At 41.8% G+C, this 25107-nt stretch overlaps 1 protein-coding gene across 1 annotated transcript in view; it reads left to right on the forward strand.

Moving 5' to 3' along the window:
- The window catches only part of LOC142476218 (uncharacterized), a 56312-nt gene that overhangs the window by 17802 nt on the left and 13403 nt on the right, over positions 1-25107 (forward strand). The window contains exons 5-8 of the mRNA XM_075581708.1: positions 2730-2945; positions 4720-4845; positions 15034-15249; positions 17024-17239. Of these exons, the coding sequence (XP_075437823.1) occupies positions 2730-2945; positions 4720-4845; positions 15034-15249; positions 17024-17239 (774 nt within the window). The remainder of the gene's footprint in view (positions 1-2729; positions 2946-4719; positions 4846-15033; positions 15250-17023; positions 17240-25107) is intronic.

The raw sequence follows: 25107 nt of genomic DNA on the forward strand, positions 1-25107 counted from the left end.
TGTACTTGTATCTGTATGATTCACTTATCAGAGAGAGTGACTGAGCATGGACTTCCCTTCCATCCATTGCCCATTTATTGTAAGATAAGATCTTGTTTGCCTTTGCAGTTACTGCATGACTTTGGGCACTATTGCTGTGTACAAGCACTCCTAAATCCTTCTCCATCAAGGATTCCCCCAATTTATCCCCATTTAATTTAGCAAGTCTCCTGTTTATTCTTGTTTCTCAAATGCATAACCTTACATGTATCTGTATTAAACCTCATCTGCCATTTACCTGCCCAAGTTTCCAGTCTCCCCAAGTCCTTCTGGAGAGAAAGTACATCCTGCTCTGATTCTACTACCTTACACAATTTAGTATCATCAGCAAAGATTAAGACTTTGCTCTCGATGCCAACCTCAAGGTCATTAACAAACAAGTTAAAAAGCAGGGGTCCTAGTACCGATCCCTGAGGTACTCCACTCACGACTTTAGCCCAACCTGAAAAAGTTCCATTTACGACAACTCTATGTTGTGTATCCTTCAACCAGTTTTCAATCCAGGTACAAATATTTTTAGAGTCCAATTTGCTTTATTTTGTACAGTAACCTCTTGTGTGGAACCGTATCAAAGCCTATGCAAAATCTAAGTAGATCACAATAATTTAGTATTTTCTATAAATACATTTTAGTGTAATTTTCAATCCCCAATATAATAGTGGTTGGTGGTATAATAGTAATAGAATGTTAATATAATATCCGTCTTACCAGGTACAAGGAGATGGTGTCTGAGAATAGCAGACAGGAAGCCCTTGAACGAGAAGAGGAGCATAAATGGAGACATGACAACTCCGATGGAGTGCAGAAGGCAGAAGAAGAGGAGAAAGGAGGGAGAAGGCAGAATGAGGTGGGGCAGGGGGAAGCAGCGGTGATGCCCGAGGAGGAGAATCCAGGGGAGAGCCTAGAGAGCAAGGAGAAGCTGACAGAGTAAGGACCTGCAGATATGTGGCATATCGGTCTGTGTGTACTTGTATCTGTATGATTCACTTATCAGAGAGAGTGACTGAGCATGGACTTCCCTTCCATCCATTGCCCATTTATTGTAAGATAAGATCTTGTTTGCCTTTGCAGTTACTGCATGACTTTGGGCACTATTGCTGTGTACAAGCACTCCTAAATCCTTCTCCATCAAGGATTCCCCCAATTTATCCCCATTTAATTTAGCAAGTCTCCTGTTTATTCTTGTTTCTCAAATGCATAACCTTACATGTATCTGTATTAAACCTCATCTGCCATTTACCTGCCCAAGTTTCCAGTCTCCCCAAGTCCTTCTGGAGAGAAAGTACATCCTGCTCTGATTCTACTACCTTACACAATTTAGTATCATCAGCAAAGATTAAGACTTTGCTCTCGATGCCAACCTCAAGGTCATTAACAAACAAGTTAAAAAGCAGGGGTCCTAGTACCGATCCCTGAGGTACTCCACTCACGACTTTAGCCCAACCTGAAAAAGTTCCATTTACGACAACTCTATGTTGTGTATCCTTCAACCAGTTTTCAATCCAGGTACAAATATTTTTAGAGTCCAATTTGCTTTATTTTGTACATTAACCTCTTGTGTGGAACCGTATCAAAACCTATGCAAAATCGAAGTAGATCACAATCATTTAGTATTTTCTATAAATACTTTTTAGTGTAATTTTCAATCCCCAATATAATAGTGGTTGGATGGTAATGTTAATATAATATCCGTCTTACCAGGTACAAGGAGATGGTGTCTGAGAAGAGCAGACAGGAAGCCCTTGAACGAGAAGAGGAGCATAAATGGAGACATGACAACTCCGATGGAGTGCAGAAAGCAGAAGAAGAGGAGAAAGGAGGGAGAAGGCAGAACGAGGTGGGGCAGGGGGAAGCAGAGGTGATGCCCGCGAAGGAGAATCCAGGGGAGAGCCTAGAGAGCAAGGAGAAGCTGACAGAGTAAGGACCTGCAGATATGTGGCAAATCGGTCTGTGTGTACTTGTATCTGTATGATTCACTTATCAGAGAGAGTGACTGAGCATGGACTTCCCTTCCATCCATTGCCCATTTATTGTAAGATAAGATCTTGTTTGCCTTTGCAGTTACTGCATGACTTTGGGCACTATTGCTGTGTACAAGCACTCCTAAATCCTTCTCCATCAAGGATTCCCCCAATTTATCCCCATTTAATTTGCAAGTCTCCTGTTTATTCTTGTTTCTCAAATGCATAACCTTACATTTATCTGTATTAAACCTCATCTGCCATTTACCTGCCCAAGTTTCCAGTCTCCCCAAGTCCTTCTGGAGAGAAATTACATCCTGCTCTGATTCTACTACCTTACACAATTTAGTATCATCAGCAAAGATTAAGACTTTGCTCTCGATGCCAACCTCAAGGTCATTAACAAACAAGTTAAAAAGCAGGGGTCCTAGTACCGATCCCTGAGGTACTCCACTCACGACTTTAGCCCAACCTGAAAAAGTTCCATTTACGACAACTCTATGTTGTGTATCCTTCAACCAGTTTTCAATCCAGGTGCAAATATTTTTAGAGTCCAATTTGCTTTATTTTGTACATTAACCTCTTGTGTGGAACCGTATCAAAGCCTATGCAAAATCTAAGTAGATCACAATAATTTAGTATTTTCTATAAATACTTTTTAGTGTAATTTTCAATCCCAAATATAATAGTGGTTGGATGGTAATGTTAATATAATATCCGTCTTACCAGGTACAAGGAGATGGTGTCTGAGAAGAGCAGACAGGAAGCCCTTGAACGAGAAGAGGAGCATAAATGGAGACATGACAACTCCGATGGAGTGCAGAAGGCAGAAGAAGAGGAGAAAGGAGGGAGAAGGCAGAACGAGGTGGGGCAGGGGGAAGCGGAGGTGATGCCCGAGAAGGAGAATCCAGGGGAGAGCCTAGAGAGCAAGGAGAAGCTGACAGAGTAAGGACCTGCAGATATGTGGCATATCGGTCTGTGTGTACTTGTATCTGTATGATTCACTTATCAGAGAGAGTGACTGAGCATGGACTTCCCTTCCATCCATTGCCCATTTATTGTAAGATAAGATCTTGTTTGCCTTTGCAGTTACTGCATGACTTTGGGCACTATTGCTGTGTACAAGCACTCCTAAATCCTTCTCCATCAAGGATTCCCCCAATTTATCCCCATTTAATTTGCAAGTCTCCTGTTTATTCTTGTTTCTCAAATGCATAACCTTACATTTATCTGTATTAAACCTCATCTGCCATTTACCTGCCCAAGTTTCCAGTCTCCCCAAGTCCTTCTGGAGAGAAATTACATCCTGCTCTGATTCTACTACCTTACACAATTTAGTATCAAAAGCAAAGATTAAGACTTTGCTCTCGATGCCAACCTCAAGGTCATTAACAAACAAGTTAAAAAGCAGGGGTCCTAGTACCGATCCCTGAGGTACTCCACTCACGACTTTAGCCCAACCTGAAAAAGTTCCATTTACGACAACTCTATGTTGTGTATCCTTCAACCAGTTTTCAATCCAGGTGCAAATATTTTTAGAGTTCAATTTGCTTTATTTTGTACATTAACCTCTTGTGTGGAACCGTATCAAAGCCTATGCAAAATCTAAGTAGATCACAATAATTTAGTATTTTCTATAAATACTTTTTAGTGTAATTTTCAATGCCCAATATAATAGTGGTTGGATGGTAATGTTAATATAATATCCGTCTTACCAGGTACAAGGAGATGGTGTCTGAGAAGAGCAGACAGGAAGCCCTTGAACGAGAAGAGGAGCATAAATGGAGACATGACAACTCCGATGGAGTGCAGAAGGCAGAAGAAGAGGAGAAAGGAGGGAGAAGGCAGAATGAGGTGGGGCAGGGGGAAGCAGCGGTGATGCCCGAGGAGGAGAATCCAGGGGAGAGCCTAGAGAGCAAGGAGAAGCTGACAGAGTAAGGACCTGCAGATATGTGGCATATCGGTCTGTGTGTACTTGTATCTGTATGATTCACTTATCAGAGAGAGTGACTGAGCATGGACTTCCCTTCCATCCATTGCCCATTTATTGTAAGATAAGATCTTGTTTGCCTTTGCAGTTACTGCATGACTTTGGGCACTATTGCTGTGTACAAGCACTCCTAAATCCTTCTCCATCAAGGATTCCCCCAATTTATCCCCATTTAATTTGCAAGTCTCCTGTTTATTCTTGTTTCTCAAATGCATAACCTTACATTTATCTGTATTAAACCTCATCTACCATTTACCTGCCCAAGTTTCCAGTCTCCCCAAGTCCTTCTGGAGAGAAATTACATCCTGCTCTGATTCTACTACCTTACACAATTTAGTATCATCAGCAAAGATTGCGACTTTGCTCTCGATGCCAACCTCAAGGTCATTAACAAACAAGTTAAAAAGCAGGGGTCCCAGTACCGATCCCTGAGGTACTCCACTCACGACTTTAGCCCAACCTGAAAAAGTTCCATTTACGACAACTCTATGTTGTGTATCCTTCAACCAGTTTTCAATCCAGGTGCAAATATTTTTAGAGTCCAATTTGCTTTATTTTGTACAGTAACCTCTTGTGTGGAACCGTATCAAAGCCTATGCAAAATCTAAGTAGATCACAATAATTTAGTATTTTCTATAAATACATTTTAGTGTAATTTTCAATCCCCAATATAATAGTGGTTGGTGGTATAATAGTAATAGAATGTTAATATAATATCCGTCTTACCAGGTACAAGGAGATGGTGTCTGAGAATAGCAGACAGGAAGCCCTTGAACGAGAAGAGGAGCATAAATGGAGACATGACAACTCCGATGGAGTGCAGAAGGCAGAAGAAGAGGAGAAAGGAGGGAGAAGGCAGAATGAGGTGGGGCAGGGGGAAGCAGCGGTGATGCCCGAGGAGGAGAATCCAGGGGAGAGCCTAGAGAGCAAGGAGAAGCTGACAGAGTAAGGACCTGCAGATATGTGGCATATCGGTCTGTGTGTACTTGTATCTGTATGATTCACTTATCAGAGAGAGTGACTGAGCATGGACTTCCCTTCCATCCATTGCCCATTTATTGTAAGATAAGATCTTGTTTGCCTTTGCAGTTACTGCATGACTTTGGGCACTATTGCTGTGTACAAGCACTCCTAAATCCTTCTCCATCAAGGATTCCCCCAATTTATCCCCATTTAATTTGCAAGTCTCCTGTTTATTCTTGTTTCTCAAATGCATAACCTTACATTTATCTGTATTAAACCTCATCTACCATTTACCTGCCCAAGTTTCCAGTCTCCCCAAGTCCTTCTGGAGAGAAATTACATCCTGCTCTGATTCTACTACCTTACACAATTTAGTATCATCAGCAAAGATTGCGACTTTGCTCTCGATGCCAACCTCAAGGTCATTAACAAACAAGTTAAAAAGCAGGGGTCCCAGTACCGATCCCTGAGGTACTCCACTCACGACTTTAGCCCAACCTGAAAAAGTTCCATTTACGACAACTCTATGTTGTGTATCCTTCAACCAGTTTTCAATCCAGGTGCAAATATTTTTAGAGTCCAATTTGCTTTATTTTGTACAGTAACCTCTTGTGTGGAACCGTATCAAAGCCTATGCAAAATCTAAGTAGATCACAATAATTTAGTATTTTCTATAAATACATTTTAGTGTAATTTTCAATCCCCAATATAATAGTGGTTGGTGGTATAATAGTAATAGAATGTTAATATAATATCCGTCTTACCAGGTACAAGGAGATGGTGTCTGAGAATAGCAGACAGGAAGCCCTTGAACGAGAAGAGGAGCATAAATGGAGACATGACAACTCCGATGGAGTGCAGAAGGCAGAAGAAGAGGAGAAAGGAGGGAGAAGGCAGAACGAGGTGGGGCAGGGGGTAGCAGAGGTGATGCCCGAGGAGAATCCAGGGGAGAGCCTAGAGAGCAAGGAGAAGCTGACAGAGTAAGGACCTGCAGATATGTGGCATATCGGTCTGTGTGTACTTGTATCTGTATGATTCACTTATCAGAGAGAGTGACTGAGCATGGACTTCCCTTCCATCCATTGCCCATTTATTGTAAGATAAGATCTTGTTTGCCTTTGCAGTTACTGCATGACTTTGGGCACTATTGCTGTGTACAAGCACTCCTAAATCCTTCTCCATCAAGGATTCCCCCAATTTATCCCCATTTAATTTAGCAAGTCTCCTGTTTATTCTTGTTTCTCAAATGCATAACCTTACATGTATCTGTATTAAACCTCATCTGCCATTTACCTGCCCAAGTTTCCAGTCTCCCCAAGTCCTTCTGGAGAGAAAGTACATCCTGCTCTGATTCTACTACCTTACACAATTTAGTATCATCAGCAAAGATTAAGACTTTGCTCTCGATGCCAACCTCAAGGTCATTAACAAACAAGTTAAAAAGCAGGGGTCCTAGTACCGATCCCTGAGGTACTCCACTCACGACTTTAGCCCAACCTGAAAAAGTTCCATTTACGACAACTCTATGTTGTGTATCCTTCAACCAGTTTTCAATCCAGGTACAAATATTTTTAGAGTCCAATTTGCTTTATTTTGTACAGTAACCTCTTGTGTGGAACCGTATCAAAGCCTATGCAAAATCTAAGTAGATCACAATAATTTAGTATTTTCTATAAATACATTTTAGTGTAATTTTCAATCCCCAATATAATAGTGGTTGGTGGTATAATAGTAATAGAATGTTAATATAATATCCGTCTTACCAGGTACAAGGAGATGGTGTCTGAGAATAGCAGACAGGAAGCCCTTGAACGAGAAGAGGAGCATAAATGGAGACATGACAACTCCGATGGAGTGCAGAAGGCAGAAGAAGAGGAGAAAGGAGGGAGAAGGCAGAATGAGGTGGGGCAGGGGGAAGCAGCGGTGATGCCCGAGGAGGAGAATCCAGGGGAGAGCCTAGAGAGCAAGGAGAAGCTGACAGAGTAAGGACCTGCAGATATGTGGCATATCGGTCTGTGTGTACTTGTATCTGTATGATTCACTTATCAGAGAGAGTGACTGAGCATGGACTTCCCTTCCATCCATTGCCCATTTATTGTAAGATAAGATCTTGTTTGCCTTTGCAGTTACTGCATGACTTTGGGCACTATTGCTGTGTACAAGCACTCCTAAATCCTTCTCCATCAAGGATTCCCCCAATTTATCCCCATTTAATTTAGCAAGTCTCCTGTTTATTCTTGTTTCTCAAATGCATAACCTTACATGTATCTGTATTAAACCTCATCTGCCATTTACCTGCCCAAGTTTCCAGTCTCCCCAAGTCCTTCTGGAGAGAAAGTACATCCTGCTCTGATTCTACTACCTTACACAATTTAGTATCATCAGCAAAGATTAAGACTTTGCTCTCGATGCCAACCTCAAGGTCATTAACAAACAAGTTAAAAAGCAGGGGTCCTAGTACCGATCCCTGAGGTACTCCACTCACGACTTTAGCCCAACCTGAAAAAGTTCCATTTACGACAACTCTATGTTGTGTATCCTTCAACCAGTTTTCAATCCAGGTACAAATATTTTTAGAGTCCAATTTGCTTTATTTTGTACATTAACCTCTTGTGTGGAACCGTATCAAAACCTATGCAAAATCGAAGTAGATCACAATCATTTAGTATTTTCTATAAATACTTTTTAGTGTAATTTTCAATCCCCAATATAATAGTGGTTGGATGGTAATGTTAATATAATATCCGTCTTACCAGGTACAAGGAGATGGTGTCTGAGAATAGCAGACAGGAAGCCCTTGAACGAGAAGAGGAGCATAAATGGAGACATGACAACTCCGATGGAGTGCAGAAGGCAGAAGAAGAGGAGAAAGGAGGGAGAAGGCAGAATGAGGTGGGGCAGGGGGAAGCAGCGGTGATGCCCGAGGAGGAGAATCCAGGGGAGAGCCTAGAGAGCAAGGAGAAGCTGACAGAGTAAGGACCTGCAGATATGTGGCATATCGGTCTGTGTGTACTTGTATCTGTATGATTCACTTATCAGAGAGAGTGACTGAGCATGGACTTCCCTTCCATCCATTGCCCATTTATTGTAAGATAAGATCTTGTTTGCCTTTGCAGTTACTGCATGACTTTGGGCACTATTGCTGTGTACAAGCACTCCTAAATCCTTCTCCATCAAGGATTCCCCCAATTTATCCCCATTTAATTTAGCAAGTCTCCTGTTTATTCTTGTTTCTCAAATGCATAACCTTACATGTATCTGTATTAAACCTCATCTGCCATTTACCTGCCCAAGTTTCCAGTCTCCCCAAGTCCTTCTGGAGAGAAAGTACATCCTGCTCTGATTCTACTACCTTACACAATTTAGTATCATCAGCAAAGATTAAGACTTTGCTCTCGATGCCAACCTCAAGGTCATTAACAAACAAGTTAAAAAGCAGGGGTCCTAGTACCGATCCCTGAGGTACTCCACTCACGACTTTAGCCCAACCTGAAAAAGTTCCATTTACGACAACTCTATGTTGTGTATCCTTCAACCAGTTTTCAATCCAGGTGCAAATATTTTTAGAGTCCAATTTGCTTTATTTTGTACATTAACCTCTTGTGTGGAACCGTATCAAAGCCTATGCAAAATCTAAGTAGATCACAATAATTTAGTATTTTCTATAAATACTTTTTAGTGTAATTTTCAATCCCCAATATAATAGTGGTTGGATGGTAATGTTAATATAATAACCGTCTTACCAGGTACAAGGAGATGGTGTCTGAGAAGAGCAGACAGGAAGCCCTTGAACGAGAAGAGGAGCATAAATGGAGACATGACAACTCCGATGGAGTGCAGAAGGCAGAAGAAGAGGAGAAAGGAGGGAGAAGGCAGAATGAGGTGGGGCAGGGGGAAGCAGCGGTGATGCCCGAGGAGGAGAATCCAGGGGAGAGCCTAGAGAGCAAGGAGAAGCTGACAGAGTAAGGACCTGCAGATATGTGGCATATCGGTCTGTGTGTACTTGTATCTGTATGATTCACTTATCAGAGAGAGTGACTGAGCATGGACTTCCCTTCCATCCATTGCCCATTTATTGTAAGATAAGATCTTGTTTGCCTTTGCAGTTACTGCATGACTTTGGGCACTATTGCTGTGTACAAGCACTCCTAAATCCTTCTCCATCAAGGATTCCCCCAATTTATCCCCATTTAATTTAGCAAGTCTCCTGTTTATTCTTGTTTCTCAAATGCATAACCTTACATGTATCTGTATTAAACCTCATCTGCCATTTACCTGCCCAAGTTTCCAGTCTCCCCAAGTCCTTCTGGAGAGAAAGTACATCCTGCTCTGATTCTACTACCTTACACAATTTAGTATCATCAGCAAAGATTAAGACTTTGCTCTCGATGCCAACCTCAAGGTCATTAACAAACAAGTTAAAAAGCAGGGGTCCTAGTACCGATCCCTGAGGTACTCCACTCACGACTTTAGCCCAACCTGAAAAAGTTCCATTTACGACAACTCTATGTTGTGTATCCTTCAACCAGTTTTCAATCCAGGTACAAATATTTTTAGAGTCCAATTTGCTTTATTTTGTACATTAACCTCTTGTGTGGAACCGTATCAAAGCCTATGCAAAATCTAAGTAGATCACAATCATTTAGTATTTTCTATAAATACTTTTTAGTGTAATTTTCAATCCCCAATATAATAGTGGTTGGATGGTAATGTTAATATAATATCCGTCTTACCAGGTACAAGGAGATGGTGTCTGAGGAGAGCAGACAGGAAGCCCTTGAACGAGAAGAGGAGCATAAATGGAGACATGACAACTCCGATGGAGTGCAGAAAGCAGAAGAAGAGGAGAAAGGAGGGAGAAGGCAGAACGAGGTGGGGCAGGGGGAAGCAGAGGTGATGCCCGCGAAGGAGAATCCAGGGGAGAGCCTAGAGAGCAAGGAGAAGCTGACAGAGTAAGGACCTGCAGATATGTGGCATATCGGTCTGTGTGTACTTGTATCTGTATGATTCACTTATCAGAGAGAGTGACTGAGCATGGACTTCCCTTCCATCCATTGCCCATTTATTGTAAGATAAGATCTTGTTTGCCTTTGCAGTTACTGCATGACTTTGGGCACTATTGCTGTGTACAAGCACTCCTAAATCCTTCTCCATCAAGGATTCCCCCAATTTATCCCCATTTAATTTGCAAGTCTCCTGTTTATTCTTGTTTCTCAAATGCATAACCTTACATTTATCTGTATTAAACCTCATCTACCATTTACCTGCCCAAGTTTCCAGTCTCCCCAAGTCCTTCTGGAGAGAAAGTACATCCTGCTCTGATTCTACTACCTTACACAATTTAGTATCATCAGCAAAGATTGAGACTTTGCTCTCGATGCCAACCTCAAGGTCATTAACAAACAAGTTAAAAAGCAGGGGTCCTAGTACCGATCCCTGAGGTACTCCACTCACGACTTTAGCCCAACCTGAAAAAGTTCCATTTACGACAACTCTATGTTGTGTATCCTTCAACCAGTTTTCAATCCAGGTGCCAATATTTTTAGAGTCCAATTTGCTTTATTTTGTACATTAACCTCTTGTGTGGAACCGTATCAAAGCCTATGCAAAATCTAAGTAGATCACAATAATTTAGTATTTTCTATAAATACTTTTTAGTGTAATTTTCAATCCCAAATATAATAGTGGTTGGATGGTAATGTTAATATAATATCCGTCTTACCAGGTACAAGGAGATGGTGTCTGAGAAGAGCAGACAGGAAGCCCTTGAACGAGAAGAGGAGCATAAATGGAGACATGACAACTCCGATGGAGTGCAGAAGGCAGAAGAAGAGGAGAAAGGAGGGAGAAGGCAGAACGAGGTGGGGCAGGGGGAAGCAGAGGTGATGCCCGAGAAGGAGAATCCAGGGGAGAGCCTAGAGAGCAAGGAGAAGCTGACAGAGTAAGGACCTGCAGATATGTGGCAAATCGGTCTGTGTGTACTTGTATCTGTATGATTCACTTATCAGAGAGAGTGACTGAGCATGGACTTCCCTTCCATCCATTGCCCATTTATTGTAAGATAAGATCTTGTTTGCCTTTGCAGTTACTGCATGACTTTGGGCACTATTGCTGTGTACAAGCACTCCTAAATCCTTCTCCATCAAGGATTCCCCCAATTTATCCCCATTTAATTTGCAAGTCTCCTGTTTATTCTTGTTTCTCAAATGCATAACCTTACATTTATCTGTATTAAACCTCATCTGCCATTTACCTGCCCAAGTTTCCAGTCTCCCCAAGTCCTTCTGGAGAGAAATTACATCCTGCTCTGATTCTACTACCTTACACAATTTAGTATCATCAGCAAAGATTAAGACTTTGCTCTCGATGCCAACCTCAAGGTCATTAACAAACAAGTTAAAAAGCAGGGGTCCTAGTACCGATCCCTGAGGTACTCCACTCACGACTTTAGCCCAACCTGAAAAAGTTCCATTTACGACAACTCTATGTTGTGTATCCTTCAACCAGTTTTCAATCCAGGTGCAAATATTTTTAGAGTCCAATTTGCTTTATTTTGTACATTAACCTCTTGTGTGGAACCGTATCAAAGCCTATGCAAAATCTAAGTAGATCACAATAATTTAGTATTTTCTATAAATACTTTTTAGTGTAATTTTCAATCCCAAATATAATAGTGGTTGGATGGTAATGTTAATATAATATCCGTCTTACCAGGTACAAGGAGATGGTGTCTGAGAAGAGCAGACAGGAAGCCCTTGAACGAGAAGAGGAGCATAAATGGAGACATGACAACTCCGATGGAGTGCAGAAGGCAGAAGAAGAGGAGAAAGGAGGGAGAAGGCAGAACGAGGTGGGGCAGGGGGAAGCGGAGGTGATGCCCGAGAAGGAGAATCCAGGGGAGAGCCTAGAGAGCAAGGAGAAGCTGACAGAGTAAGGACCTGCAGATATGTGGCATATCGGTCTGTGTGTACTTGTATCTGTATGATTCACTTATCAGAGAGAGTGACTGAGCATGGACTTCCCTTCCATCCATTGCCCATTTATTGTAAGATAAGATCTTGTTTGCCTTTGCAGTTACTGCATGACTTTGGGCACTATTGCTGTGTACAAGCACTCCTAAATCCTTCTCCATCAAGGATTCCCCCAATTTATCCCCATTTAATTTAGCAAGTCTCCTGTTTATTCTTGTTTCTCAAATGCATAACCTTACATGTATCTGTATTAAACCTCATCTGCCATTTACCTGCCCAAGTTTCCAGTCTCCCCAAGTCCTTCTGGAGAGAAATTACATCCTGCTCTGATTCTACTACCTTACACAATTTAGTATCATCAGCAAAGATTAAGACTTTGCTCTCGATGCCAACCTCAAGGTCATTAACAAACAAGTTAAAAAGCAGGGGTCCTAGTACCGATCCCTGAGGTACTCCACTCACGACTTTAGCCCAACCTGAAAAAGTTCCATTTACGACAACTCTATGTTGTGTATCCTTCAACCAGTTTTCAATCCAGGTACAAATATTTTTAGAGTCCAATTTGCTTTATTTTGTACATTAACCTCTTGTGTGGAACCGTATCAAAGCCTATGCAAAATCTAAGTAGATCACAATCATTTAGTATTTTCTATAAATACTTTTTAGTGTAATTTTCAATCCCCAATATAATAGTGGTTGGATGGTAATGTTAATATAATATCCGTCTTACCAGGTACAAGGAGATGGTGTCTGAGAAGAGCAGACAGGAAGCCCTTGAACGAGAAGAGGAGCATAAATGGAGACATGACAACTCCGATGGAGTGCAGAAAGCAGAAGAAGAGGAGAAAGGAGGGAGAAGGCAGAACGAGGTGGGGCAGGGGGAAGCAGAGGTGATGCCCGCGAAGGAGAATCCAGGGGAGAGCCTAGAGAGCAAGGAGAAGCTGACAGAGTAAGGACCTGCAGATATGTGGCATATCGGTCTGTGTGTACTTGTATCTGTATGATTCACTTATCAGAGAGAGTGACTGAGCATGGACTTCCCTTCCATCCATTGCCCATTTATTGTAAGATAAGATCTTGTTTGCCTTTGCAGTTACTGCATGACTTTGGGCACTATTGCTGTGTACAAGCACTCCTAAATCCTTCTCCATCAAGGATTCCCCCAATTTATCCCCATTTAATTTGCAAGTCTCCTGTTTATTCTTGTTTCTCAAATGCATAACCTTACATTTATCTGTATTAAACCTCATCTGCCATTTACCTGCCCAAGTTTCCAGTCTCCCCAAGTCCTTCTGGAGAGAAAGTACATCCTGCTCTGATTCTACTACCTTACACAATTTAGTACACTGGCGACACACTTTATTCGAGCTCGGCTAGTCCCACGAATACGGGTATACCCGGGTGTATTGAGGTTTGTGACTGTTTTCTGCCCGAGTGCATTGAGTTATTTTCCGGCAGGGATTGAAGCATTTTATTCCCGTTTGCTGCAATACTGCACAGTACATATATATATACTGCATTACAATTCATGAATTTATGCCATCTGGTAGACACGCGAAGCATTGCAGCCTATTAAATCCTAATCATTATCATTTAACAGATCAGCCGCCCATCAGCCAGGCATGAACCCAGGCTGGGAAGGCAAATGCAACGGGGCTTGTCAGAGGTGAGGAGCGGCGCATTCCAGGTATCTGCCAGGTACATACCGGGTATTTGCTCGAATAAAGTGTGTCGGTGCAGTATCATCAGCAAAGATTGAGACTTTGCTCTCGATGCCAACCTCAAGGTCATTAACAAACAAGTTAAAAAGCAGGGGTCCTAGTACCGATCCCTGAGGTACTCCACTCACGACTTTAGCCCAACCTGAAAAAGTTCCATTTACGACAACTCTATGTTGTGTATCCTTCAACCAGTTTTCAATCCAGGTGCCAATATTTTTAGAGTCCAATTTGCTTTATTTTGTACATTAACCTCTTGTGTGGAACCGTATCAAAGCCTATGCAAAATCTAAGTAGATCACAATAATTTAGTATTTTCTATAAATACTTTTTAGTGTAATTTTCAATCCCAAATATAATAGTGGTTGGATGGTAATGTTAATATAATATCCGTCTTACCAGGTACAAGGAGATGGTGTCTGAGAAGAGCAGACAGGAAGCCCTTGAACGAGAAGAGGAGCATAAATGGAGACATGACAACTCCGATGGAGTGCAGAAGGCAGAAGAAGAGGAGAAAGGAGGGAGAAGGCAGAACGAGGTGGGGCAGGGGGAAGCAGAGGTGATGCCCGAGAAGGAGAATCCAGGGGAGAGCCTAGAGAGCAAGGAGAAGCTGACAGAGTAAGGACCTGCAGATATGTGGCAAATCGGTCTGTGTGTACTTGTATCTGTATGATTCACTTATCAGAGAGAGTGACTGAGCATGGACTTCCCTTCCATCCATTGCCCATTTATTGTAAGATAAGATCTTGTTTGCCTTTGCAGTTACTGCATGACTTTGGGCACTATTGCTGTGTACAAGCACTCCTAAATCCTTCTCCATCAAGGATTCCCCCAATTTATCCCCATTTAATTTGCAAGTCTCCTGTTTATTCTTGTTTCTCAAATGCATAACCTTACATTTATCTGTATTAAACCTCATCTGCCATTTACCTGCCCAAGTTTCCAGTCTCCCCAAGTCCTTCTGGAGAGAAATTACATCCTGCTCTGATTCTACTACCTTACACAATTTAGTATCATCAGCAAAGATTAAGACTTTGCTCTCGATGCCAACCTCAAGGTCATTAACAAACAAGTTAAAAAGCAGGGGTCCTAGTACCGATCCCTGAGGTACTCCACTCACGACTTTAGCCCAACCTGAAAAAGTTCCATTTACGACAACTCTATGTTGTGTATCCTTCAACCAGTTTTCAATCCAGGTGCAAATATTTTTAGAGTCCAATTTGCTTTATTTTGTACATTAACCTCTTGTGTGGAACCGTATCAAAGCCTATGCAAAATCTAAGTAGATCACAATAATTTAGTATTTTCTATAAATACTTTTTAGTGTAATTTTCAATCCCAAATATAATAGTGGTTGGATGGTAATGTTAATATAATATCCGTCTTACCAGGTACAAGGAGATGGTGTCTGAGAAGAGCAGACAGGAAGCCCTTGAACGAGAAGAGGAGCATAAATGGAGACATGACAACTCCGATGGAGTGCAGAAGGCAGAAGAAGAGGAGAAAGGAGGGAGAAGGCAGAACGAGGTGGGGCAGGGGGAAGCGGAGGTGATGCCCGAGAAGGAGAATCCAGGGGAGAGCCTAGAGAGCAAGGAGAAGCTGACAGAGTAAGGACCTGCAGATATGTGGCATATCGGTCTGTGTGTACTTGTATCTGTATGATTCACTTATCAGAGAGAGTGACTGAGCATGGACTTCCCTTCCATCCATTGCCCATTTATTGTAAGATAAGATCTTGTTTGCCTTTGCAGTTACTGCATGACTTTGGGCACTATTGCTGTGTACAAGCACTCCTAAATCCTTCTCCATCAAGGATTCCCCCAATTTATCCCCATTTAATTTGCAAGTCTCCTGTTTATTCTTGTTTCTCAAATGCATAACCTTACATTTATCTGTATTAAACCTCATCTGCCATTTACCTGCCCAAGTTTCCAGTCTCCCCAAGTCCTTCTGGAGAGAAATTACATCCTGCTCTGATTCTACTACCTTACACAATTTAGTATCAAAAGCAAAGATTAAGACTTTGCTCTCGATGCCAACCTCAAGGTCATTAACAAACAAGTTAAAAAGCAGGGGTCCTAGTACCGATCCCTGAGGTACTCCACTCACGACTTTAGCCCAACCTGAAAAAGTTCCATTTACGACAACTCTATGTTGTGTATCCTTCAACCAGTTTTCAATCCAGGTGCAAATATTTTTAGAGTTCAATTTGCTTTATTTTGTACATTAACCTCTTGTGTGGAACCGTATCAAAGCCTATGCAAAATCTAAGTAGATCACAATAATTTTGTATTTTCTATAAATACTTTTTAGTGTAATTTTCAATGCCCAATATAATAGTGGTTGGATGGTAATGTTAATATAATATCCGTCTTACCAGGTACAAGGAGATGGTGTCTGAGAAGAGCAGACAGGAAGCCCTTGAACGAGAAGAGGAGCATAAATGGAGACATGACAACTCCGATGGAGTGCAGAAGGCAGAAGAAGAGGAGAAAGGAGGGAGAAGGCAGAATGAGGTGGGGCAGGGGGAAGCAGCGGTGATGCCCGAGGAGGAGAATCCAGGGGAGAGCCTAGAGAGCAAGGAGAAGCTGACAGAGTAAGGACCTGCAGATATGTGGCATATCGGTCTGTGTGTACTTGTATCTGTATGATTCACTTATCAGAGAGAGTGACTGAGCATGGACTTCCCTTCCATCCATTGCCCATTTATTGTAAGATAAGATCTTGTTTGCCTTTGCAGTTACTGCATGACTTTGGGCACTATTGCTGTGTACAAGCACTCCTAAATCCTTCTCCATCAAGGATTCCCCCAATTTATCCCCATTTAATTTGCAAGTCTCCTGTTTATTCTTGTTTCTCAAATGCATAACCTTACATTTATCTGTATTAAACCTCATCTACCATTTACCTGCCCAAGTTTCCAGTCTCCCCAAGTCCTTCTGGAGAGAAATTACATCCTGCTCTGATTCTACTACCTTACACAATTTAGTATCATCAGCAAAGATTGCGACTTTGCTCTCGATGCCAACCTCAAGGTCATTAACAAACAAGTTAAAAAGCAGGGGTCCCAGTACCGATCCCTGAGGTACTCCACTCACGACTTTAGCCCAACCTGAAAAAGTTCCATTTACGACAACTCTATGTTGTGTATCCTTCAACCAGTTTTCAATCCAGGTGCAAATATTTTTAGAGTCCAATTTGCTTTATTTTGTACAGTAACCTCTTGTGTGGAACCGTATCAAAGCCTATGCAAAATCTAAGTAGATCACAATAATTTAGTATTTTCTATAAATACATTTTAGTGTAATTTTCAATCCCCAATATAATAGTGGTTGGTGGTATAATAGTAATAGAATGTTAATATAATATCCGTCTTACCAGGTACAAGGAGATGGTGTCTGAGAATAGCAGACAGGAAGCCCTTGAACGAGAAGAGGAGCATAAATGGAGACATGACAACTCCGATGGAGTGCAGAAGGCAGAAGAAGAGGAGAAAGGAGGGAGAAGGCAGAATGAGGTGGGGCAGGGGGAAGCAGCGGTGATGCCCGAGGAGGAGAATCCAGGGGAGAGCCTAGAGAGCAAGGAGAAGCTGACAGAGTAAGGACCTGCAGATATGTGGCATATCGGTCTGTGTGTACTTGTATCTGTATGATTCACTTATCAGAGAGAGTGACTGAGCATGGACTTCCCTTCCATCCATTGCCATTTATTGTAAGATAAGATCTTGTTTGCCTTTGCAGTTACTGCATGACTTTGGGCACTATTGCTGTGTACAAGCACTCCTAAATCCTTCTCCATCAAGGATTCCCCCAATTTATCCCCATTTAATTTGCAAGTCTCCTGTTTATTCTTGTTTCTCAAATGCATAACCTTACATTTATCTGTATTAAACCTCATCTACCATTTACCTGCCCAAGTTTCCAGTCTCCCCAAGTCCTTCTGGAGAGAAATTACATCCTGCTCTGATTCTACTACCTTACACAATTTAGTATCATCAGCAAAGATTGCGACTTTGCTCTCGATGCCAACCTCAAGGTCATTAACAAACAAGTTAAAAAGCAGGGGTCCCAGTACCGATCCCTGAGGTACTCCACTCACGACTTTAGCCCAACCTGAAAAAGTTCCATTTACGACAACTCTATGTTGTGTATCCTTCAACCAGTTTTCAATCCAGGTGCAAATATTTTTAGAGTCCAATTTGCTTTATTTTGTACAGTAACCTCTTGTGTGGAACCGTATCAAAGCCTATGCAAAATCTAAGTAGATCACAATAATTTAGTATTTTCTATAAATACATTTTAGTGTAATTTTCAATCCCCAATATAATAGTGGTTGGTGGTATAATAGTAATAGAATGTTAATATAATATCCGTCTTACCAGGTACAAGGAGATGGTGTCTGAGAATAGCAGACAGGAAGCCCTTGAACGAGAAGAGGAGCATAAATGGAGACATGACAACTCCGATGGAGTGCAGAAGGCAGAAGAAGAGGAGAAAGGAGGGAGAAGGCAGAACGAGGTGGGGCAGGGGGAAGCAGAGGTGATTCCCGAGGAGAATCCAGGGGAGAGCCTAGAGAGCAAGGAGAAGCTGACAGAGTAAGGACCTGCAGATATGTGGCATATCGGTCTGTGTGTACTTGTATCTGTATGATTCACTTATCAGAGAGAGTGACTGAGCATGGACTTCCCTTCCATCCATTGCCCATTTATTGTAAGATAAGATCTTGTTTGCCTTTGCAGTTACTGCATGACTTTGGGCACTATTGCTGTGTACAAGCACTCCTAAATCCTTCTCCATCAAGGATTCCCCCAATTTATCCCCATTTAATTTGCAAGTCTCCTGTTTATTCTTGTTTCTCAAATGCATAACCTTACATTTATCTGTATTAAACCTCATCTGCCATTTACCTGCCCAAGTTTCCAGTCTCCCCAAGTCCTTCTGGAGAGAAATTACATCCTGCTCTGATTCTACTACCTTACACAATTTAGTATCATCAGCAAAGATTAAGACTTTGCTCTCGATGCCAACCTCAAGGTCATTAACAAACAAGTTAAAAAGCAGGGGTCCTAGTACCGATCCCTGAGGTACTCCACTCACGACTTTAGCCCAACCTGAAAAAGTTCCATTTACGACAACTCTATGTTGTGTATCCTTCAACCAGTTTTCAATCCAGGTGCAAATATTTTTAGAGTCCAATTTGCTTTATTTTGTACATTAACCTCTTGTGTGGAACCGTATCAAAGCCTATGCAAAATCTAAGTAGATCACAATAATTTTGTATTTTCTATAAATACTTTTTAGTGTAATTTTCAATCCCCAATATAATAGTGGTTGGATGGTAATGTTAATATAATATCCGTCTTACCAGGTACAAGGAGATGGTGTCTGAGAAGAGCAGACAGGAAGCCCTTGAACGAGAAGAGGAGCATAAATTGAGACATGACAACTCCGATGGAGTGCAGAAGGCAGAAGAAGAGGAGAAAGGAGGGAGAAGGCAGAACGAGGTGGGGCAGGGGGAAGCAGAGGTGATGCCCGAGAAGGAGAATCCAGGGGAGAGCCTAGAGAGCAATGAGAAGCTGACAGAGTAAGGACCTGCAGATATGTGGCATATCGGTCTGTGTGTACTTGTATCTGTATGATTCACTTATCAGAGAGAGTGACTGAGCATGGACTTCCCTTCCATCCATTGCCCATTTATTGTAAGATAAGATCTTGTTTGCCTTTGCAGTTACTGCATGACTTTGGGCACTATTGCTGTGTACAAGCACTCCTAAATCCTTCTCCATCAAGGATTCCCCCAATTTATCCCCATTTAATTTGCAAGTCTCCTGTTTATTCTTGTTTCTCAAATGCATAACCTTACATTTATCTGTATTAAACCTCATCTGCCATTTACCTGCCCAAGTTTCCAGTCTCCCCAAGTCCTTCTGGAGAGAAATTACATCCTGCTCTGATTCTACTACCTTACACAATTTAGTATCATCAGCAAAGATTAAGACTTTGCTCTCGATGCCAACCTCAAGGTCATTAACAAACAAGTTAAAAAGCAGGGGTCCTAGTACCGATCCCTGAGGTACTCCACTCACGACTTTAGCCCAACCTGAAAAAGTTCCATTTACGACAACTCTATGTTGTGTATCCTTCAACCAGTTTTCAATCCAGGTGCAAATATTTTTAGAGTCCAATTTGCTTTATTTTGTACATTAACCTCTTGTGTGGAACCGTATCAAAGCCTATGCAAAATCTAAGTAGATCACAATAATTTTGTATTTTCTATAAATACTTTTAGTGTAATTTTCAATCCCCAATATAATAGTGATTGGATGGTAATGTTAATATAATATCCGTCTTACCAGGTACAAGGAGATGGTGTCTGAGAAGAGCAGACAGGAAGCCCTTGAACGAGAAGAGGAGCATACATGGAGACATGACAACTCCGATGGATTGCAGAAGGCAAAAGAAGAGGAGAAAGGAGGGAGAAGGCAGAACGAGGTGGGGCAGGGGGAAGCAGAGGTGATGCCCGACAAGGAGAATACAGGGGAGAGCCTAGAGAGCAAGGAGAAGCTGACAGAGTTTGGACCTGCAGATATGTGGCATATCGGTCTGTGTGTACTTGTATCTGTATGATTCACTTATCAGAGAGAGTGACTGAGCATGGACTTCCCTTCCATCCATTGCCCATTTATTGTAAGATAAGATCTTGTTTGCCTTTGCAGTTACTGCATGACTTTGGGCACTATTTCTGTGTACAAGCACTCCTAAATCCTTCTCCATCAAGGATTCCCCCAATTTATCCCCATTTAATTTGCAAGTCTCCTGTTTATTCTTGTTTCTCAAATGCATAACCTTACATTTATCTGTATTAAACCTCATCTGCCATTTACCTGCCCAAGTTTCCAGTCTCCCAAGTCCTTCTGGAGAGAAATTACATCCTGCTCTGATTCTACTACCTTACACAATTTAGTATCATCAGCAAAGATTAAGACTTTGCTCTCGATGCCAACCTCAAGGTCATTAACAAACAAGTTAAAAAGCAGGGGTCCTAGTACCGATCCCTGAGGTACTCCACTCACGACTTTAGCCCAACCTGAAAAAGTTCCATTTACGACAACTCTATGTTGTGTATCCTTCAACCAGTTTTCAATCCAGGTGCAAATATTTTTAGAGTCCAATTTGCTTTATTTTGTACATTAACCTCTTGTGTGGAACCGTATCAAAGCCTATGCAAAATCTAAGTAGATCACAATAATTTAGTATTTTCTATAAATACTTTTTAGTGTAATTTTCAATCCCCAATATAATAGTGGTTGGATGGTAATGTTAATATAATATCCGTCTTACCAGGTACAAGGAGATGGTGTCTGAGAAGAGCAGACAGGAAGCCCTTGAACGAGAAGAGGAGCATAAATGGAGACATGACAACTCCGATGGAGTGCAGAAGGCAGAAGAAGAGGAGAAAGGAGGGAGAAGGCAGAACGAGGTGGGGCAGGGGGAAGCAAAGGTGATGCCCGAGAAGGAGAATCCAGGGGAGAGCCTAGAGAGCAAGGAGAAGCTGACAGAGTAAGGACCTGCAGATATGTGGCATATCGGTCTGTGTGTACTTGTATCTGTATGATTCACTTATCAGAGAGAGTGACTGAGCATGGACTTCCCTTCCATCCATTGCCCATTTATTGTAAGATAAGATCTTGTTTGCCTTTGCTGTTACTGCATGACTTTGGGCACTATTGCTGTGTACAAGCACTCCTAAATCCTTCTCCATCAAGGATTCCCCCAATTTATCCCCATTTAATTTGCAAGTCTCCTGTTTATTCTTGTTTCTCAAATGCATAACCTTACATTTATCTGTATTAAACCTCATCTGCCATTTACCTGCCCAAGTTTCCAGTCTCCCCAAGTCCTTCTGGAGAGAAATTACATCCTGCTCTGATTCTACTACCTTACACAATTTAGTATCATCAGCAAAGATTAAGACTTTGCTCTCGATGCCAACCTCAAGGTCATTAACAAACAAGTTAAAAAGCAGGGGTTCTAGTACCGATCCCTGAGGTACTCCACTCACGACTTTAGCCCAACCTGAAAAAGTTCCATTTACGACAACTCTATGTTGTGTATCCTTCAACCAGTTTTCAATCCAGGTGCAAATATTTTTAGAGTCCAATTTGCTTTATTTTGTACATTAACCTCTTGTGTGGAACCGTATCAAAGCCTATGCAAAATCTAAGTAGATCACAATAATTTTGTATTTTCTATAAATACTTTTTAGTGTAATTTTCAATCCCCAATATAATAGTGATTGGATGGTAATGTTAATATAATATCCGTCTTACCAGGTACAAGGAGATGGTGTCTGAGAAGAGCAGACAGGAAGCCCTTGAACGAGAAGAGGAGCATAAATGGAGACATGACAACTCCGATGGAGTGCAGAAGGCAAAAGAAGAGGAGAAAGGAGGGAGAAGGCAGAACGAGGTGGGGCAGGGGGAAGCAGAGGTGATGCCCGAGAAGGAGAATCCAGGGGAGAGCCTAGAGAGCAAGGAGAAGCTGACAGAGTAAGGACCTGCAGATATGTGGCATATCGGTCTGTGTGTACTTGTATCTGTATGATTCACTTATCAGAGAGAGTGACTGAGCATGGACTTCCCTTCCATCCATTGCCCATTTATTGTAAGATAAGATCTTGTTTGCCTTTGCAGTTACTGCATGACTTTGGGCACTATTGCTGTGTACAAGCACTCCTAAATCCTTCTCCATCAAGGATTCCCCCAATGTATCCCCATTTAATTTGCAAGTCTCCTGTTTATTCTTGTTTCTCAAATGCATAACCTTACATTTATCTGTATTAAACCTCATCTGCCATTTACCTGCCCAAGTTTCCAGTCTCCCCAAGTCCTTCTGGAGAGAAATTACATCCTGCTCTGATTCTACTACCTTACACAATTTAGTATCATCAGCAAATATTAAGACTTTGCTCTCGATGCCAACCTCAAGGTCATTAACAAACAAGTTAAAAAGCAGGGGTCCTAGTACCGATCCCTGAGGTACTCCACTCACGACTTTAGCCCAACCTGAAAAAGTTCTATTTACGACAACTCTATGTTGTGTATCCTTCAACCAGTTTTCAATCCAGGTGCAAATATTTTTAGAGTCCAATTTGCTTTATTTTGTACATTAACCTCTTGTGTGGAACCGTATCAAAGCCTATGCAAAATCTAAGTAGATCACAATAATTTAGTATTTTCTATAAATACTTTTAGTGTAATTTTCAATCCCCAATATAATAGTGGTTGGATGGTAATGTTAATATAATATCCGTCTTACCAGGTACAAGGAGATGGTGTCTGAGAAGAGCAGACAGGAAGCCCTTGAACGAGAAGAGGAGCATAAATGGAGACATGACAACTCCGATGGAGTGCAGAAGGCAGAAGAAGAGGAGAAAGGAAGGAGAAGGCAGAACGAGGTGGGGCAGGGGGAAGCAAAGGTGATGCCCGAGAAGGAGAATCCAGGGGAGAGCCTAGAGAGCAAGGAGAAGCTGACAGAGTAAGGACCTGCAGATATGTGGCATATCGGTCTGTGTGTACTTGTATCTGTATGATTCACTTATCAGAGAGAGTGACTGAGCATGGACTTCCCTTCCATCAATTGCCCATTTATTGTAAGATAAGATCTTGTTTGCCTTTGCTGTTACTGCATGACTTTGGGCACTATTGCTGTGTACAAGCACTCCTAAATCCTTCTCCATCAAGGATTCCCCCAATTTATCCCCATTTAATTTGCAAGTCTCCTGTTTATTCTTGTTTCTCAAATGCATAACCTTACATTTATCTGTATTAAACCTCATCTGCCATTTACCTGCCCAAGTTTCCAGTCTCCCCAAGTCCTTCTGGAGAGAAATTACATCCTGCTCTGATTCTACTACCTTACACAATTTAGTATCATCAGCAAAGATTGAGACTTTGCTCTCGATGCCAACCTCAAGGTCATTAACAAACAAGTTAAAAAGCAGGGGTCCCAGTACCGATCCCTGAGGTACTCCACTCACGACTTTAGCCCAACCTGAAAAAGTTCCATTTATGACAACTCTATGTTGTGTATCCTTCAACCAGTTTTCAATCCAGGTGCAAATATTTTTAGAGTCCAATTTGCTTTATTTTGTACATTAACCTCTTGTGTGGAACCGTATCAAAGCCTATGCAAAATCTAAGTAGATCACAATAATTTAGTATTTTCTATAAATACTTTTTAGTGTAATTTTCAATCCCCGATATATTAGTGGTTGGATGGTAATGTTAATATAATATCCGTCTTACCAGGTACAAGGAGATGGTGTCTGAGAAGAGCAGACAGGAAGCCCTTGAACGAGAAGAGGAGCATAAATGGAGACATGACAACTCCGATGGAGTGCAGAAGGCAGAAGAAGAGGAGAAAGGAGGGAGAAGGCAGAACGAGGTGGGGCAGGGGGAAGCAGCGGTGATGCCCGAGGAGGAGAATCCAGGGGAGAGCCTAGAGAGCAAGGAGAAGCTGACAGAGTAAGGACCTGCAGATATGTGGCATATCGGTCTGTGTGTACTTGTATCAGTATGATTCACTTATCAGAGAGAGTGACTGAGCATGGACTTCCCTTCCATCCATTGCCCATTTATTGTAAGATAAGATCTTGTTTGCCTTTGCAGTTACTGCATGACTTTGGGCACTATTGCTGTGTACAAGCATTCCTAAATCCTTCTCCATCAAGGATTCCCCCAATTTATCCCCATTTAATTTGCAAGTCTCCTGTTTATTCTTGTTTCAAAAATGCATAACCTTACATTTATCTGTATTAAACCTCATCTGCCATTTACCTGCCCAAGTTTCCAGTCTCCCCAAGTCCTTCTGGAGAGAAATTACATCCTGCTCTGATTCTACTACACTGGCGACACACTTTATTCGAGCTCGGCTAGTCCCACGAATTCGGGTATACCCGGGTGTATTGAGGTTTGTGACTGTTTTCTGCCCGAGTGCATTGGGTTATTTTTCAGGCAGGGATTGAAGCATTTTATTCCCGCTGGCTGCAATACTGCACAGTATATATATATATACTGCATTACAATTCATGAAATTATGCCATCTGGTAGACACGCGAAGCATTGCAGCCTATTAAATCCTAATCATTATCATTTAAGAGATCAGCCGCCCATCAGCCAGGCATGTACCCAGGCTGGGAAGGCAAACGCAACGGGGCTTGTCAGAGGTGAGGAGCGGCGCATTCCAGGTATCTGCCAGGTACATACTGGGTATTTGCTCGAATAAAGTGTGTCGGTGCAGTACCTTACACAATTTAGTATCATCAGCAAAGATTGAGACTTTGCTCTCGATGCCAACCTCAAGGTCATTAACAAACAAGTTAAAAAGCAGGGGTCCCAGTACCGATCCCTGAGGTACTCCACTCACGACTTTAGCCCAACCTGAAAAAGTTCCATTTATGACAAC

The sequence above is a fragment of the Ascaphus truei genome, unplaced genomic scaffold, assembly GCF_040206685.1.
Source record: "Ascaphus truei isolate aAscTru1 unplaced genomic scaffold, aAscTru1.hap1 HAP1_SCAFFOLD_1506, whole genome shotgun sequence".
NCBI lineage: Eukaryota > Metazoa > Chordata > Amphibia > Anura > Ascaphidae > Ascaphus > Ascaphus truei.